The sequence below is a fragment of the Triticum aestivum genome, chromosome 3B (genome assembly GCF_018294505.1).
Source record: "Triticum aestivum cultivar Chinese Spring chromosome 3B, IWGSC CS RefSeq v2.1, whole genome shotgun sequence".
Lineage (NCBI taxonomy): Eukaryota > Viridiplantae > Streptophyta > Magnoliopsida > Poales > Poaceae > Triticum > Triticum aestivum.
In genome coordinates this window covers 29,306,781-29,323,920 of record NC_057801.1, presented here as the reverse complement: position 1 = coordinate 29,323,920, position 17,140 = coordinate 29,306,781, and the positions used below count along the sequence as shown (strand labels likewise).

The window sequence follows — 17,140 nt, the reverse complement described above, 5'->3', positions numbered from 1 at the left end:
GTGTTTATCGTAACCTGGCATGACTTATTACACAAACATCATTACATGGTGAGAGTTATAACAGCTCAAGATTTGGGTCTTCACCCTTACTACAATAACAGTTGGTTAACTAACTAAGTAATTTCATATCACAGGTATGAGTTATTTCATATTTACTCCGCTTTGGTTATTAGCCAGGCTTTATCTTGGGCATTATGACCCGTCCGGTGGTAAACCGCCAGGATAATTCTTTTTATGCAGATATCAGAATCGCAGGAAAATTATCGAAGTGTAACCAAGCATAGAAAATATCATGATGGATCAACCAAAGTTATGTATCAGTACTGAAGATTAAAGTACTTGCACTAGCCTATTACAAGGTGCTTTGAGGCCCAAAATGTTGTTTGTTTTAACACGACAAAGTCTATCAAAGTAATCGCATGCAGGATTAAGACTCATTGCCAGGATGACGTGAAGTTGATGGATCTTCAGGCGCCGGTTCAACCTCCTCCTCTCCACCCAGAGGCTGGAAGTCCATGGTGGTCCAGTCAATCCGGGTTAGAGCCTGAAATACAGCTTCCTCACTTATTAGATTGGACGGTTCAACATCAAGGGCGTAAGTGTGCTTACGGATTGGCGGGATAAGGTTTTGCGCTTCTGTCACAGTTGTATCAACTCGCTGGTTCCTTTCATCATAAAAGGACCGATGAACAGTCAAGTTAGCCTCTGCAGCCAGTTGACTTGATAACGGACGCATCTCCTTTGTCAGGGCTTTGAGGGCTTCGTTGTCAAATGCTGACCCGTCTGCTTGTTCATCCGGAAAACCCTTGGCGATATCAACTGGATCCAAGTCAGATATCCATGCTTTGTCCTGAGTTAGTGCCAGTAAAGCGCCAGACCTGGCAGCAGATCGCTTCACCTCTTCTATCTGAGCCGGTGTCATGGATAATCTTGCTAGTGTGTCCTTGATCAATGTTGGTGCCGGTTTATTGTATGAGACTGCACAGATAACCCGTTGGGCACCGGTGTATAATTGCTCAATCAAAGTATATGTTGCCTTCAATTTCATCCTCATATCTGTGCCCAGCTGAGCAATGCGATTACCTACAACGGTTTAAGAATTCAATGTTAAACCGGCAGAGTTCAAGATATTTTCAAACCGGCTATGACAAAGTACTTACCAAAGACTGCAGAAGTCATCGCATCCACTTGATGTTTTAGCCCTGTCAGCTCTTCCGCCACCGGCTTAAGAGCTGCTTCGGCATCTTCCGCCCGCTTCAACAAAGCAGCCTTCTCAGTTTCCCAGTTGATGCGTTCATTTTTGAACCCATCCTTCAATTGCTCCATGCTGGTCAAAACATCCTTTAGCCCCTCTTTGGCTTTAGAGGTCTCTTCTTGCTGGGACTTGATGTTTTCTTGGAGGTCGGCGATTTGAGATTCTTTGATAGTCTTCTCGGTCTGCAAAAGTCAGAAGATGAAGTTATTAAAGTCCCAAGCACATGACAAGTTATGCACTCGGCACTTGGGGGCTAATGTGGATTGCTTTTTAAAAAGTGAGTATTTTCAAGTCCCAAGGCTCAATCCAGGTATTAAACTTGGCACTTGGGGGCTAATGCACAATTGATCAATTATAAGTAAAGACAGTTAACAAGGACAGAAAGTCCCGGTTTGTCTTCAAGAGACAAACCGGCCCTTGGGGGCTACTAGTTGAAGTATTCTTTATATCGAAGTCCCGGTTTATCTTTAAAAGATAACCCGACCCTTGGGGGCTACAATGGAAGAGATATACAGAACAGAGTAAATTTCAGAGTGTTCTTGAAGATTACCTCATAACGTTCCTTCATCGGGTTCACCAAACCGGCTTCAAAGTCACGGCTGGTGTAAAGGCGGTTTAAAAAACCGGAATGAAGTTCCTCGGCGCTAAGGTTGATGAAGTTGGATAAATCCGTCTTCCCTTTCCCCTTGCCCATAGCAGTGAATTCCTCCTTGGCAGTATGTTTGGACAAGACAACCGGATTACTAGGACTCGTGTGACCCGTGCCAGTAATAACAACATCATCATCATCACCTTTTGGTGGACTCGGCGGATTAACGGTACCCCTAGCTGGACTTGGCGGATTAGCAGCTGGGCTTGGCGGATCAGCAGCCGGGCCCGCAGGAGTAGCATGAGGGCTCGATGGATCAATATGAGTGGCCGGGTCAGCTTCCGGCGGATTAGCTTCAATGTTCTCGCCTTGTGGGGCGGAATCATCCATAACATCAGTATTTCTACTGATACCCTCAGGAGCCTTCTCCGGTTCAACTTCACCAATAGGGGTACTAGTTTTAGCCTTCTTGCTCATACGAGCTTTGGCACTGTGATATCAAAACAAAGATTAGCACGGTAAACCAAACTATGAAGGAAAAATATGAAGGGCGGTATACTTACCCAGGGACGGTTTTTAGGGGAGGCAGCTGAGTGGTTGATGAACCGCCAGACGAATTGGAAGACACCTGGTAATTCAGATCAGACGGAATGAGTGGGTATCGGAAGAAACCCTTCAAAGGGTAAAGTTTTTCGGGAGAACAAGTAACCTCTGGACGACGTTTGCGGGTTGGTGTATCTAGTAAACCGGAAAAGGTGATTTGCTGGCCACTGTGCCAGGTTGTGCGACGCTCTTCACGTTGCTATGTCTTCAAAGAAAATTTTGGATCCAAATAAGCAAGAGGGTGAGAGTATTTTACTTCCCGAACTGCACGGCGAAATCTTTGAACCGGCACAAGATCTGAATCGGAGGAAAGAGAGATTACCTCAACATGGTCCGCACGGCTGGCCTCCGCATCATCCTAGGAATAGTCATTCTCAATAAGGTGTATGAAAAAGGAACCAAGCGAGTCAAGTTCTACCTCTGGATCTGATTCGTCAATATCTTCTGGCGGATCAGAAGACTCGGCGGTTTTCTTCTTGGCAGCTCTCTTTGTGACCTTACTTTTCGCACGAGGAGCCCTAACCGGTTTATCTTGAGTTTTCCGCTTCCAGAAGGAAATGTTGGCCTGGAACAAGAATAAATAAAGGATTATCAAAATAAGGTTAAAGCGGAAACGGGTCAACAAATGTGGAAAAAGATAAAATGCTTACTGCTGGCGGTTTGTTGGAAGTACAAAAAGGAGCCAATCTGGTCTTGCTGCATTGAGCGACCGGTTCATCCAACAATTTCTTCACGGCTTCAGTAACTTCATCATCAGTCAATTCTATCTCATGAAACCGTTGAGGGTCTTTAACGTTTCCGGTGTATTCATGCATCAAACCGGAGCAGCGACTTAAAGGCAGAATATCCCAAGAAACCCAGCAGCGGACGAGATCAATACCAGTCAGACCGTTGGCTAGGAGAGCCCGGAGCTTGGCGAGTTGAGGTGCATAAGCTTACCGTTCTTTGGCAGTTAATCGTTGAGGTAACGGATGGCCATTGCTAAGCCGATGAGGGCGGTATCTCGGCAAAGGATTTTCTCCAACAGGGGCAGTGTTCTGGCAATAAAACCAAGTTTGGTTCCAATCTTTGGGATGGCTGTGGTGTTTTGCATGAGGGAAATCAACTTCTTTTCTCTTCTGGATTGATACTCCACCAAGTTCCGTGTTGGGACCATCAGAGAACTCCGTGCGGCGGTTTAAATGGAAAAAATCCCGAAAAAGCTCCACAGATGGTTCTTCTTGAAGGTAAACTTCACAGAACACTTGAAAATTGCATATATTGGACACGGAATTCGGTCCAACATCTTGGGGATGGAGTTGAAAGCTCGCAAGGACATCCCAATTTTTTTTTGATCCGGGCGGGCTGAAACCCCGGTCTAAGTGCTGAGTAAATATGATCACCTCTCCATCTTGAGGCTCAGGAGGGCACTCAGGGCCAGGGACTCGCCAATGAAGGACCCTTTTTGAGGCTAAAGCGCCAGTGGTAACATATCCATTTATTTGTGTTTCCGTGATCCAGGACGGAACCCAGTTGCAAGTAGAGAATTGTTTGGTCATCTTGGAAAGCAGACTGTAAAGGAAAAATGAAGGCCAGTTTATGATTGACGGTTCAAGTGCACTAATCGGTGTTAAACCGGGAATTTGATCAAAGCAAACATGTGAGTTAAACCGGAAATTACTATTCAAGTCAAGATGGCGGTTTAAGTGAGGGCTAATGGTATATGGCGGATTGTCAACTACTAAAAAGTTAAACCGCCCTTAGGTGGAAGAGCCAGAGCTGAAAATCTACTAAGTGTCGGCAGAAACAGGTTTCACAAAATGACAGTGTAAATTTGGATCTACCGTGGTTCAGTAAGAAGATTATTCTAAGCCCTAAAATGGCGATGACAGAACACCATAAGTCTAGAAGGGAACTATCAAGGCAAGAGGAGATACTACGGCAAGGTAAACTGAAGTTATGTATCAGTGGCCGCCGGAGGAGGATGATAAGTTCATCTAGTTTCAAACAATACGCAAAGAGGCAGCAAGCAAAGATGAACACGTATGAACACGGAGGAACGCAGAAACCCTAAATACATATCTAGGGTTGAGAGGGGGAGACTTACCAGATGCGCAGGGATAGCGGAGAAGAGCTGCAGGTTTCTGGTACGATCAGGTTGATGCAGCGGCCTTCGGCGATGCAGTGCTCGAAGGTTGAGGGTGGCGGCGGAGCTTCAGAGCATGAGCGTCGCGAGGAGGAAGAAGAGGCACGGAAGGGGGAGAAAGAAAGGACCCCTGAGCCTATTTATAAGGCAAAGGGATAAATGGCAGGCGCGAGAATCGAGGAGCCTGAAGCGGCAAAAGTGGGCGCGGCTGTCGCCTCGATCTTCGGGATAACATTAAATGAAGGGAATCTTTTTAATCTTTTTATACAGAGATGACGTCATGATGATCTGTTGCTATGTCCAGAGGATGACATCATGGCGGTTTAACAAAGTTTACAGGAGAAGATATCATGGCGGTTTACAAGAAATATAAGGAGATGTTCACGGGACTTCTTTAAGTATTGAAGATTGACATGAACAGGTTCAAATCAACCTGGGGCCTAATGTTGAGGATATAACTACTGAGTGTAAACCGTCCAGGAGGGGCCGGTTCACCTTCAACTATATTGAAGCCCACGAAGACCCAGAAGATGGCGCTTTACTAATGAAGCTTAGAGGCCCGGAGCCCAAAGGCGGATTAGGGCCCATAGTGATAAACCTCCATGGTTGTGTAACTTGTATTGTAAGTTAGGAAAGGAGAGACCGAGCCGGACACTTGTATGAGCCGGCCTCGGGACTCTGTAAACCGGCCGGGTGTCAGCCCGTGTATATAAGGGGACGACCCGGCGGCGGTTCAGGGACAAAAAACAACAACTCGAGATCCAGACATAGCGTGTTTAGCTCCCTGGTTATCGAGACCCCGATAATCCCAACACAACTAGACGTAGGCTTTCACCTTCATCGAAGGGGCCGAACTAGTATAAAATCCTCGTGTCCTTTGTCCGATTTAACCCCTTTAAGCTAACCTGTCGCGATGGCTCCACGACTAAGTCCTTTCACAAGGACATCTGACGTGATATTTCCACGGCAGTATAGGAGAAAACCATTCTTCTTCATCGAGTTTACGAGGTCCCTTATGGTAACATAGCAGCTGCCATAGTCAATTACAGGACAAAAAGAATCTATCACAAGAATGGCTGACCTTTTTGCGATATGAATCTGGGAGTCTTGCCGCCACAAATATCATATGAATCTAGATCACTTATTCACGGTCGCCAGCGCCGTCCGATCTAGATCGCTCGTCCGCGCACGTGGTCAGGTGGCGTCTGGTCGGCACCGACCGTTTTCATCGCGCATGCTGCGGGTGTTACTGGAAACGGCATCATCCCACCCACTAGCATATTTAGAAATTCAGGGGAGGAGCAGGGGATTTGTGGCGAATTTTTTTTTGCATGCACAACGTCTTAGTAGTTCTTTTTTTGCAGTTCCAGAAACCTTAGTTGCCATGTTCTTTGTATATTCCCTCACTGATACACCCTTGGTTCCACAGAGTTTTGTAAAAGAGGAGGCGTCTTAAAGGGCACATCAAGACGGAAACTCACTTTCCAGGTGTTGGATTCGTTGAAGGAGGGCAAGAGGAGGTTGTGGGTTGGGAATTCAGGAACACCTGAATCTTAGATCAATGACCACCAAAACCGGGGATACGACGGAGAAGGGCAGGTTTGGGGGGCTATGACTTGGGGAAGGAGGCGAGGCTGGGTTTGGTGCGTTGGTGTGTCCCTTACGTGGAGCAGAAATTACGATCATGTCAAATTCTCCCCTGGGGGCATGTGCGCGAGGGACCTGTTTGTTTCATTTTTGGTCTGCCAGCCGGATCCAGGGAAAGGCCCACTACCTATTTTGGGGCGTGTGCTCTGGACCGCTAGCCAGCCAACGGTTGCTGGCTAGCCTGGAGCTTCTACAATTGGGCATGGGACAAAGCGTTGCCAACCTTTTTGCTTGGTTCTGTAGCGAGTTTCCTGACGATGTTTCATCTCACCTCCTTTTCTATCTTTTCTCCTTTATCGGCATGTTTAGATGCTGATGTGGACTTTGTATTTTTGTTAAGAAATTGATGAAAAAGGGAGACGCCCGGTTGGAAAAAAAGGTTCTGTCTTAGTCTTTCAGACATTCCACAACAGAAATCAGCAGCGCGAAACCAAAACATGCACTTCTGTCAGAATCAGACAAATGCAGGGAGACGAAATATGAACTTATTCTTTCGAGCAGCAGCAGCAGCAGCAGCAACATGGCCACAACAAAAAACGTTGTTACAATCAGAAAAATGCAAGAAAACTACAGAGAAAGTATCCGGTGGAAAACCAAGTTACGATGACAATCCATATATAAATCACATTTGGGAGTTGATGTTATACAAGCACACGAAAGAACCATGCAGGAAGAGTGATGCTACAAGTTTTGTCACCATTCATCCATTGCTGGATATGGTTTTTGTTTTATACTCCTCTCAAGTGAATTTTATTTTTTCACTTGATTTTTCACATGTTTGTAGAACATCACCTCTCCAGCATAATATATAACATTTGAAACATACTTTGTCCAACGTACTACCCGGCTTCCACCCGGATTTATTTTTTCTCCAAACCACTATGAACTCTGGGAGCAGAAACAGCATCAAGCCCTATGTATGTATATAACAAGAAACAAACCCATCATCATGCTGCCGAGAAGGGTACAAGCCCCCTTGATTTCACCGCATCCCAGAGGAACAAAGCTAAATGAACAACCTTATTATTTCCACCTACCGGACTGAGACTGAAACAGCACACCGCTAACTGTCGTAAACACAACAACAAACATCTTTCAGCAGAATAAGAGAACAGATGGAGGGTTAAGCCTTAACACTTCTACTACACTTCACATTGCTTACAGAGACAGGAAAGACCGCGCTCGCACGAGCTCAGTCCTTCTTGAGGAGATCCTCCGGCTCGCGGAGGGTGCCAAACAGCCAGTCCATCCACACGGTGTAGTGGCCGTAGTTGTGCCGGTACGTCGTGTGGTGGATGGTGTGGTAGCCGGCGCCCATCACCGGCCAGATCTTGCCGTGGATGCAGTCATGGATGTTGGCCGTCCACACCGCCTCTATGAATAACAGAGCAATGTGCGTCCTGAAGTGCATAGGGAGAAGGAACAGAGCAATCACGTGCGATATGGCTTGCAGGATCCCGTCCAATGGATGGAATGCTAGTCCTGCAAGGAACAAAACGCGTAGATTAGAGCTGTCACTCCCTGATAAAGAGGCAATTTTATTTCTTGCCGTCAAAGGGGCATTATATCTCTATTTAGTTTTCCTTTGCTAATGGCATGGCCTCCAGGTTCAAAACATTAAATTAAAGAAGCCCAGTGTCTACCGCATTCCGAATAATTACTCCGGAGTACAAATAAATGATTATACTAAAGTATACTGAAATACAGATAGCATCATAAGAAGAATTATAAGTAATGGCTTAACATTTATCGGCAATGGATTAACATTTCACAAGAACAAGAAATAGGAACGCTAACGTAAACTAAGCCCGTTATCTAGAACCCTTGTTCATCACTGTTACAGCGAAGTTATATACTCTAGCACATCTAGCACAGAAGAAGAAAAGAATCAACAGCTCAATAAGAACTTACCAGCAAATGGTGATAGGGTATTCTCCTTGTTGTAAATGTGGTGGGTTGCATGTAGGTGCTTGTATAGTGGCTTTATGTCATGCAACTCTCTGTGCATCCAGTAAATTCCGAACTCCACAAAGATGAGATATAGAGACACATAGACAATGTACATAGGCCAACCAACTTCACTGATATGAAAAAAACACCGTGTCCATCCACTCTCAATCATGTGCTCAGATACGGACGGAAGAGCACAGTAGAACGGCATAGCCTTTGATGCAACAATTATTTGCTTCTTCATAGCTTCTACTGTAGGGACAGCATCTGCATCAAATAACATAATGTTTCAGCAACACGTTCTATAAATCCTTATCAAATACACCTACAGAAGGTTTTAAAATTACTCGAATAAATCCATAGGACGAACAGGAAAATCAAGCAGAAGTGAAGTGCATGCGATAAATGTGGCACTTACTGGTCATTTGGAGTTAAAGAATGAAGACTAACCATATAAATAAATTTATGTTACAAAGTACTTTCATAAGATGCAACATTTGGCAGCATATTATGATTAAGATTCATAACTAAAATGCATTGGAGGATATGGAAGGTCAAAAATGATTTACATTTGTGAGCAGGAAAAAATAGCATTTCAATCTAATTAGACCTCAGCCAAGCAATTAAGGGGGTGAGAGTCACAAACTTATAAATAAATGAAGGTTACTATAAGTGATCTGTATGAATCTTGTGTTTTGATTGGGCCTGCGTGCCTGATGTTGATGTCAAGTTTTGCAGCAGTTAGCTCAGGCTGGTAGAGAAGTATTTTATTTCCATGAACCTGTTTGGGTCACACTCGCCTGACAATGTTGTGTTATCAGTTTAATTGCGAAATGAAATTGGGAGCAGAGATCTCCTAATTTTTTTTAAAAAAAAAAGATCTGTATGCAGCAAACATTAAAAAATAAAATCTAAAGAACCATTTGGTTCCGGCAAATGACCTACAACCAAAACCATGCCAGCACTGCAAAATGTTGAACATGACGTTTAAAAGAAAGCTCTGCTTCCAGACTACTACACGCTAAATCACAACAAATGAAAAATATTACAGTGATGATGAACAAACAAATTGGACTAGCAGCTTTGCTTGCACAAAACAGTATCATGCAGCAAAATGGAATTCAATTTCCAAAGAAGCAGGAAATCATGCTGAAAAGGTTCTATTCCAGTTGTCTCGTACCTAAGGAAAACAAAAGGCATCTTGGTCCCATAGGAAAAAAATCAAGTCAACAATCGCTAGACACAAGTGTGCACCAGAGAAGATAGGCTGCTATATCCTTTTCATTACTGTTTTCTGAAAGAGACACCCTGCCTTTTTCTTAGCTGTGAGTTCAATTATGAGTTTTTGTTCGAGAAGATAGGCTGCCATATCCTTTCTACTGTTTTCTGAAAGAGACACTCTGCCTTTTTTTTAGCTGTGAATTCAATTATGAGTTTTGCTCGAGTGGTCCAGAACGTGGGTGCACCGAAATATCATGCAATTATCTCCATAAAAGATGCAGGCCGTTGACAAATACCAGCCATACAGGTCCCCCGTCTATTCATAGTACCGGAAGGACGAGCTGTCTAGTATGAGCATATGCATGATTGCAAGGTCCTGGACGTTTTACAAAATGCCCAGGAGAAAGCATGACAAGAAGTAGTATCTGTAGTTCAGTAAAATAGAAATAAAATATATTTTCATATCATATCAATGCCTTTTTTTTTGGAGTTGGAGGGAGTATTTAAGCATAAGCAAACACGGAAATTGACGGTTGACAGAGACGTCCATTTGTTACAATGTCACTGAGCCATGAAGAGTCTGAGCCCGATTGCAAGGTCCTTGGACATTTCAGAAAAATGCCCAGGACAGAGCATAAATCAGCAAGTTGTAATGCCCAGGACAGAGCACAAATCAGCAATTTGTAGCTGTACTACTACTTAAGCACAAGCAAACACGAATATTGCCAGGTCGACAGAGACCTCCATTTGTTGCCATGTGATCTGAGCTAAGAAGCCGGCAAAAGTAATGAATTAAATCATGATGCAATCTGGCAAGGCATTATAAAAACGCCCCGAAAACGTTGGCAGTCTAAGTATGCATCAGCCACTTAAAAATGTTAGTTGTCTGCATCAACGAGTAGTAGCGTGCAAGCTCTCTCTATCTGTCATCTAACTTGATTCGCGATCTGACCCAGAACACAAACAGGAGAAGAGGTCGACTTACCAGAAAGAAATAGCATTTAAATGTGGCACCTATCAGAAGGCAGACTTTTTTAACAGCTTGGTTAATTATGCATCCATGCAACTGATTACTGAATGCCACACACCTCAACCAAGCAGTGATAAAACAGGAGGTTTGGTTCCAACAAGCAAATAGCAGTTCGATCAAGCAAGAAGCTGCTTATTGTTGCTTGAAAAAGCAGCAGGAATGGACTTCAGGCGATTTGTTCGACGGAGAAGTGTCTGTTGAGTCGATCTTCGTGACCATCGACGAGCCAGCAGACAAATCCAAGATGTGACCCCAAACCCACCTCATCCAACAACCAGACTGGGAGGTAGGAGCTGAGCCCAGGCGCAGCACCTGAATCGTGAGCAGGGAACTCCAGACGGAAGACTGATAATTGGGGATCGAAAAGCCCTCAACAACCAATCAAACCTCTCGCCGTCATTTTTCTTCCATCAAGGGACCACTGAAAGAGGCCGAAGCCCAAATCCCTTTCGCGGAACACAGTTAATAATCCAACTAAATCCTCGGATTAGAAGAGCCAATGAATCATCAGGAGGGAAGGGGCCGGGGGAGAGGAATTAACACCAGTACTAGGATTCTAGGACGGCGTGGGGGGGAGGGGTTGAAGAAAGGCGGGACCTTTGGGGATGTAGGCGTTGCGCTTCCAGTAGTAGATGACGAAGCACCAGAGGAAGCCGGTGGCGAAGTAGAGGAGGTAGCCGCCGATGCAGTTGCGCAGCCAGGAGCGGAGCGGGTGCGGCAGCGCCCGCCACCAGCCGCCGCCGCCCGGCACGACCGCGCTGAGGAAGATCTCGTTGTACCAGCCCGTCTCCTCCCGGAACAGGCCCCAGTAGTCCTGCTCCGCCGCCGCCGCCGCCGCCGCCATTGCCGGCAGCCGTGGGAGTGTCTGGTGGGTGGAAAACGTGGGGGGAGAGATGCTCGGTGGCTGCGGGGTGGGGTTTTAAAAGGCAGTGGGGATGCGATCTGTGCACTGCCACCGCGGCCGCATGTGCCCAGGTGGAGCGGGGGGTCTCGCCCCCGTCCTTTGTGTTGCCCGAAGGAGGGCGTGACAGAAATGCCGGCGACTCAGGGGCGCTGGATCCATGCCGTGGGAATCATCATCGGCCGGCAGTTTTTCCACACAAAAGAAAATAAAAAAAAAACATCTGCTCGCAAAAATTGTTAGGTATTCCATCTGTTCGCATCACAGTCAGCCAACAGACGGCTGATCAGGAAGTTGGGGGTACTGTCCAGCCAGCTCTCAGTCATGTCAATTGTGCAAGCATGCTTGGCACAAAGGTGAGCAGGACCGTTCGCTGACTTGAATACATGTTCAATTACAAAAGAGATAAGAGTGCTAGCTAGCTCTCCAATTTCTACTAAGATTGGTGCCACAACTGCGCGCGAGTCGTGGCGATTGGTACAAAGGTTTACAACCTCCAAACAATCCGTCTCAAGGACGACGCTCGTAAAGCCCCTCAGCTTGGCGAAGATGACACCGTCTCGTACTGCCATCGCCTCCGCAATGAGAGGATCCGTCACACCTGGGTATGGTTTGCTCCAAGCTCCTAGGAAGGATCTTGGTGATCTTGCCACGCCACCTCCTCCGCCTTTCCCTTCCTCGCGCCTAACAGCAGCATCAATATTGATCTTCACGAGGTCGGCCTGTGGGGGGGGGGGGGGCAACCATGTCCTGATAACACAAAAACTTGGCGCCGGGGAACATCTAGAAGTGCAAGTGTCTCCCTGGTTCTCCGGACTGAAGTAGCCGGATCCAGTTTATCCTCCCAATGTGTCAACTTGTTTCTTGAGTGCCGGACCGACCACATAATAGAAACTATGATGGCTCGGTCTCTGCATGAAAATCAATCATCACATATAATATCTTGGGCCCATGTATCTGGATGTAGGCAAGGCAAACTGAAGTCAAACAGCTGCTGGGCCTCCTCCCAAAATAGTTGTGCATGAGAGCACTTTAGCAAGGCATGCTCGAAATTTTCGTCCATTGCCAAACATATTTTACATCTGCTCATCTCTCTCAAATGCCGGTGTTTAAGAGTGTTTTCATCCAGCAAAATACCCCTAAGCACCCGCAAGAACACCCTAACCACATGCACAATTATTCCCTTTTCGTCTTCTCTTCATCGCATGTATACTCTCAAATGCGACAAGGACATTATCAATGATTAGCCTGCCGGGAATGAATGCACTCTGTTCCTGGCTGATGATCTCGGACTCGGCTCCCCTGACGTACTGCAGGGAGCAGTTGGGTCACTGACAGGTGGGCCAACTTGCTTTCGGGCCCACCTGTCAGTGGCCCAACTGCTCCCTGCAGTACGTCAGAGGAGCCTCGTCCGATGATCTCATCCATAAACTCTCGCATCCTGTTAGTTATAGCCTTAGCTGCGATTTTATATAGAAGATGATAAAGTGATATTGGACGATATTGGGTAATATTCTATGGATTCCATACCTTCGGGATTAGCATAATGGAGGTGTCATTCAATCATGTTGGTAGGTTCCCACCATTGAGAAAATCCAGAACAACAGTTGTTACCTCATGCCGAAGCAGGTCCCAATGCTTCTGAAAAAAATCTTGCCGTGAAACCGTCGACACCGGGTGCCTTTGACGGCGCCATTTGGAACAGGGCCTTGCGCACTTCCTCCGGCTCGAACGGTCTATCGAGGACTGAATTCATATCCGGAGTAAGTCGCGTTGGAACATGTGATAAAACCTTGCTTGCCTCCGAGGGTCCCCGCGAAGTATAGAGCTGGTGGTAGAATTTTTGGATTTCTGTTTTCACCTCGTCTACATCAACACATTCTGTGACATCCATCCTACGCAAACCGGTAATCTTGTTGGTACATTGCCGCTGCTTGGCCTGCGCCTGGAAGTACTCGGTATTACGGTCGCCGTCGTGAAGCCAAAGCACTCGCAAGCGCTACTTAACCCATATCTCCTCCTGCCGGAGAGCATCGCGTAGCTTGATTACTGTCCGTTTTTCCTCATCACTTGGGCCTCGTCCCACCGATAGACGTCAAAGTTTCTCAAGCCTTTCTTTTAGTTGTCGAACTGTCCTGGCGAGACAGCCGAATTCCTTCCTTCCCCATGGTCCCAATCGCTCTTGCAAGGCTCACAGCAATTCGACCACACCTTGTAGGCTGGGTGCTCATTGTTGCTGAAGCCAGCACTCGGTCACCACTCGCTCATAGTCGCTATGTGTCTGCCACACGTTTTCATATCTGAACGGTTTATTTCCCCGTCCACTCTGATCGCTTAGCTGTTTTCTGAACTCCACCTTGATAAAACAGTGGTCGGACTCAACAACACTAATGTGGCATACACATGTATGACTAAACATCTGCCGGAATTGCTCGCTGGCCAACACCCGATCAATCCGAGCTTTCACATTTGCACCTCCATCCTTTCGGTTATCCCAGGTGAAAGGAACACCTGTCCAACCAGGGTCCTGAAGTGCACAATCATCAACTGCTTCGCGAAACGCCCGCATCTGCCACTCAGCACGAGGCGAGCAGCTAAAGTGTTCCTTAGCAAATAACGTTTCGTTGAAGTCTCCCATACAAATCCATGCATCATGCTGTAAAGAGAACAGAGTTATGAGGAAACGCCATATGTGATGTCGGTCCTCCACTCTTGGCGCGCCATAAAAGCCTGTAAACCACCAGACATCCGTGTCTTGTTCAACCCTCCGTACCACAACATCAATATGGCTGGTACTATAGTTTTTCAGTTCAACAGATACATCTTTGGACCAAAAGAGCCCTATGCCCCCGCTGAGCCCTATGCTATTAACAGCAAAACAACCAGAGAAACCCAATGTAAACTTCAGGTTCTCTACTCTATCAGCCCTAATCTTAGTTTCCATCACAAAGAGAAGGGCGGGACCTTCCTACTTCACAACATTGCGAAGCTCGCGAACTGCCTCGGGGTTCCCAAGCCCCCGGCAGTTCCAGCTGATACAGTTCATTACTCCCGGCAGGGCTGCCCTGCAACTGCTGCCGAATTGTCAGAGTTCGTCGGAGTTGGTTTCTTCTTCTTCGGTACTCATTCTGTGCCCTCATCATCCTCTTCAACTCCAACCACAGTCAGCTCCTTATCAGTGGCGACTCCTTCCCCTTCATTAGCTGCAGTGTTTGTCAGTAGGGGCATAGTCACCTTCCTATAAACCTGTGTTGGGCGCCCTCCCTTCCATTTGGGTGCCTGATTCCTTTTCATTGGTGAGTTCACCTCGGCTCCTCCATCTGCTGCATTGCTCGAGTTTGTCGACTCCTGCTTGTCTTTCTGTCCTTTCTGGTTTTTTGAGGAAGAACCCTCGGACGATGCATCCTTCTTCTTCTCCTCCGGCGGCCTGAGTCCCTTGCCGAAAGGCAGATCACCATGCTCATCCCGTGTTCCGGGCGTCGGACAGAACAGGTCCGAGTGGCCCAGCTGGCCACATGAGAAACAAAAGTGGGGTATATTCTCATATTGGATGTCATAAGGATCAGTACTACCCCTCCTTGCAGAGTCAATCAGAATCCACCTCCCCAACGGCTTGGCCACATCCAAAGTAACTCGAGCGCGTAGATATCCTCCGTTGTGGTCAAAGTGGATCTGTGTTGCATGCTTATCAATCTGTTTTGCTATCGCTTTATCCCACCGCTCGTCCATGAGGTTGAACGGGAGGTTTACAACTCTGGCCCAAACTTGCAGTTTATCGAATCTGAGTTTAGATGGTTGCATGCACTCGTCAAATTCCGATAGGATCACCGCATGCTTACTGATATGCCATGGACTTCCTTCCCACACACGGTAAAAGTTAATGCACCGCGCCTAAGTGTTTTGGGATTATTTGATTTTCGTAAGATAACTTACACACCTAGACAGAGGGAGTACCATGATTGGAAGTGATGTCGTCCTTCTCTGACTTCTCCGTTAGTGCTACACATCCAACGCTTCACAATAAATAATCATGGTCTCACCTCTCATTTCTTTTTTTAATTTTATTTCTTACACTCAAGGTCTTCACGAGTCTATGAGTAGTGATGAAAACAAATTGGAAACTTTTCGTTCGTCCCAGGAATATATGCAAACATAGTGAAATAAAATGATAATGAAAACAAAAACATACAAAAGGGATCTGGAAACAGAAAAGTTCTTACGGAAATGAAAACCAAAAATGAAACATCATTCCGGTACATCATTAGCAGAAATGGAACATGTGGAAGTTTTTGTTAAACGAACAACGTGCCCTGCCGGAACACTATCGGAAATGCAATTTCCATATCCGCTCACGTGGAAGTTTCCCTAAACGGAACATTGTGTTCCGGTGGAACACTAGCGGAAATGGAATGTCCGTATTTGACATGTTGAAATTTCTACTCCATCTGTTCCTAAATATAAATCTTTGTAGAGATTTCACTATGAACCATATACAAATGTATATAGATGCATTTTAGAGTGTAGATTCACTCATTTTGCTCGTATGTAGTTCATAGTGAAATATTTACAAAGACTTATATTTAGGAAGGAAGTATTTATTTTGTATGTACTCGGTTCAACCAATATGCCCTTTTGACCCAGCTGGATACTTACCATGAAAGAAAAACTAATCCTTCGTCTGATCTGTCTCGTCACACTGCTTTTACCGGACAACATACTTTATCATGCTACTAAAAATGGATACTTGTGCATAATAGTAGTCATACTAGCAATTGAATTTGATGGGTTCATTATGTTTTTAGGTATGGTATATGAAGTTCTTTGGTTCCACCGAATATTGGCTCTGCATCCGCATCTATGTTGTATTTGCTTTTTCTTTGTTTTAGTAGGTAATATCTGCTTCGATATTGTTTTCCACTTTTGATAAAGAAAATACCGAAGTAAATACAGCAACACTTAGTTTCATCCTTTCCCGCCCTGTTTTCATACCTAGATATATACCTAGATATATACTATGAGCGAGCTTACCTTAACTTGCTCGAATCAAGGTCCACATTCCTTGAACCGCCATTTTTTTTGAATGTTGGTAGTTCTACCAAATTCATTGATCAAGAGAAAGAAGGTTGGTCCAGTTTATGAGGGAAACCGTACCCAAAAACCATACAGACAGCGCCTTTCGGTAGCAGCACACACAACACATATCCTCACGAGCCACGGGTCCCTCTAACCGGATCCATCTCCAGGACGATGCCCCCAAGAGAGAACACGACACCGAATGGCGCTGCCATCGTCCGATCTAAACTAGATCAAGAGTTTCCCCCGGAGCACGTTGGGAAAGGCAAGGTAAGAGCAGCTACATCGATGCCTCCAACGAGGAAGCGATGCCTGAAAGCGCCGCCATCGACGACTCCGGCCGCAATCGGAGTACGACTTTCGCCGGTAGTCTCACCTGCATAGCCCGAACCCAGGATCCGACCAGCCTACACATTGAACCACTATCCCTGCCTCCACGGCCAACCACACCTCCCCGACGAGCTCGGCGTGCTTTCAACCTTGCATCCACACCCCCACTGGATGGAGGATGCAACCCCTAGCGGCGCCATTCGTCTCCCATCGAAAGGATGCAACCAAGCACCACGCCATTCGTCTCCTCGAGGATGCAACGCGTGCCGGCCATTCATCTCCCGACGAAGGATGCAACACCCGCAGCGAGGCCATTCCTCTCCCTCCAGCCACCACCATCACGGCCTCCCACCCGAAGCAGCATCGAGCTCACCGAACCACCAAGCAGAAGGATGCAACACCAGGCGAGGTGCCAT

The 17,140-nt window shown here is 46.2% G+C and overlaps 1 protein-coding gene across 1 annotated transcript; it reads right to left on the bottom strand.

Annotated features, from left to right (window-relative positions):
* Window positions 1-7,118: 7,118 nt before the first annotated feature.
* On the bottom strand, window positions 7,119-11,379 carry LOC123068378 (delta(7)-sterol-C5(6)-desaturase). Its single transcript, XM_044490948.1, has 3 exons — window positions 11,018-11,379; window positions 8,131-8,436; window positions 7,119-7,701 (listed from the first exon to the last, which is right to left on the bottom strand). The coding sequence occupies exons 1-3, from the start codon at window positions 11,262-11,264 to the stop codon at window positions 7,412-7,414; spliced, it is 843 nt and encodes a 280-aa protein (XP_044346883.1). The 5' UTR covers window positions 11,265-11,379; the 3' UTR covers window positions 7,119-7,411.
* Window positions 11,380-17,140: the final 5,761 nt, after the last annotated feature.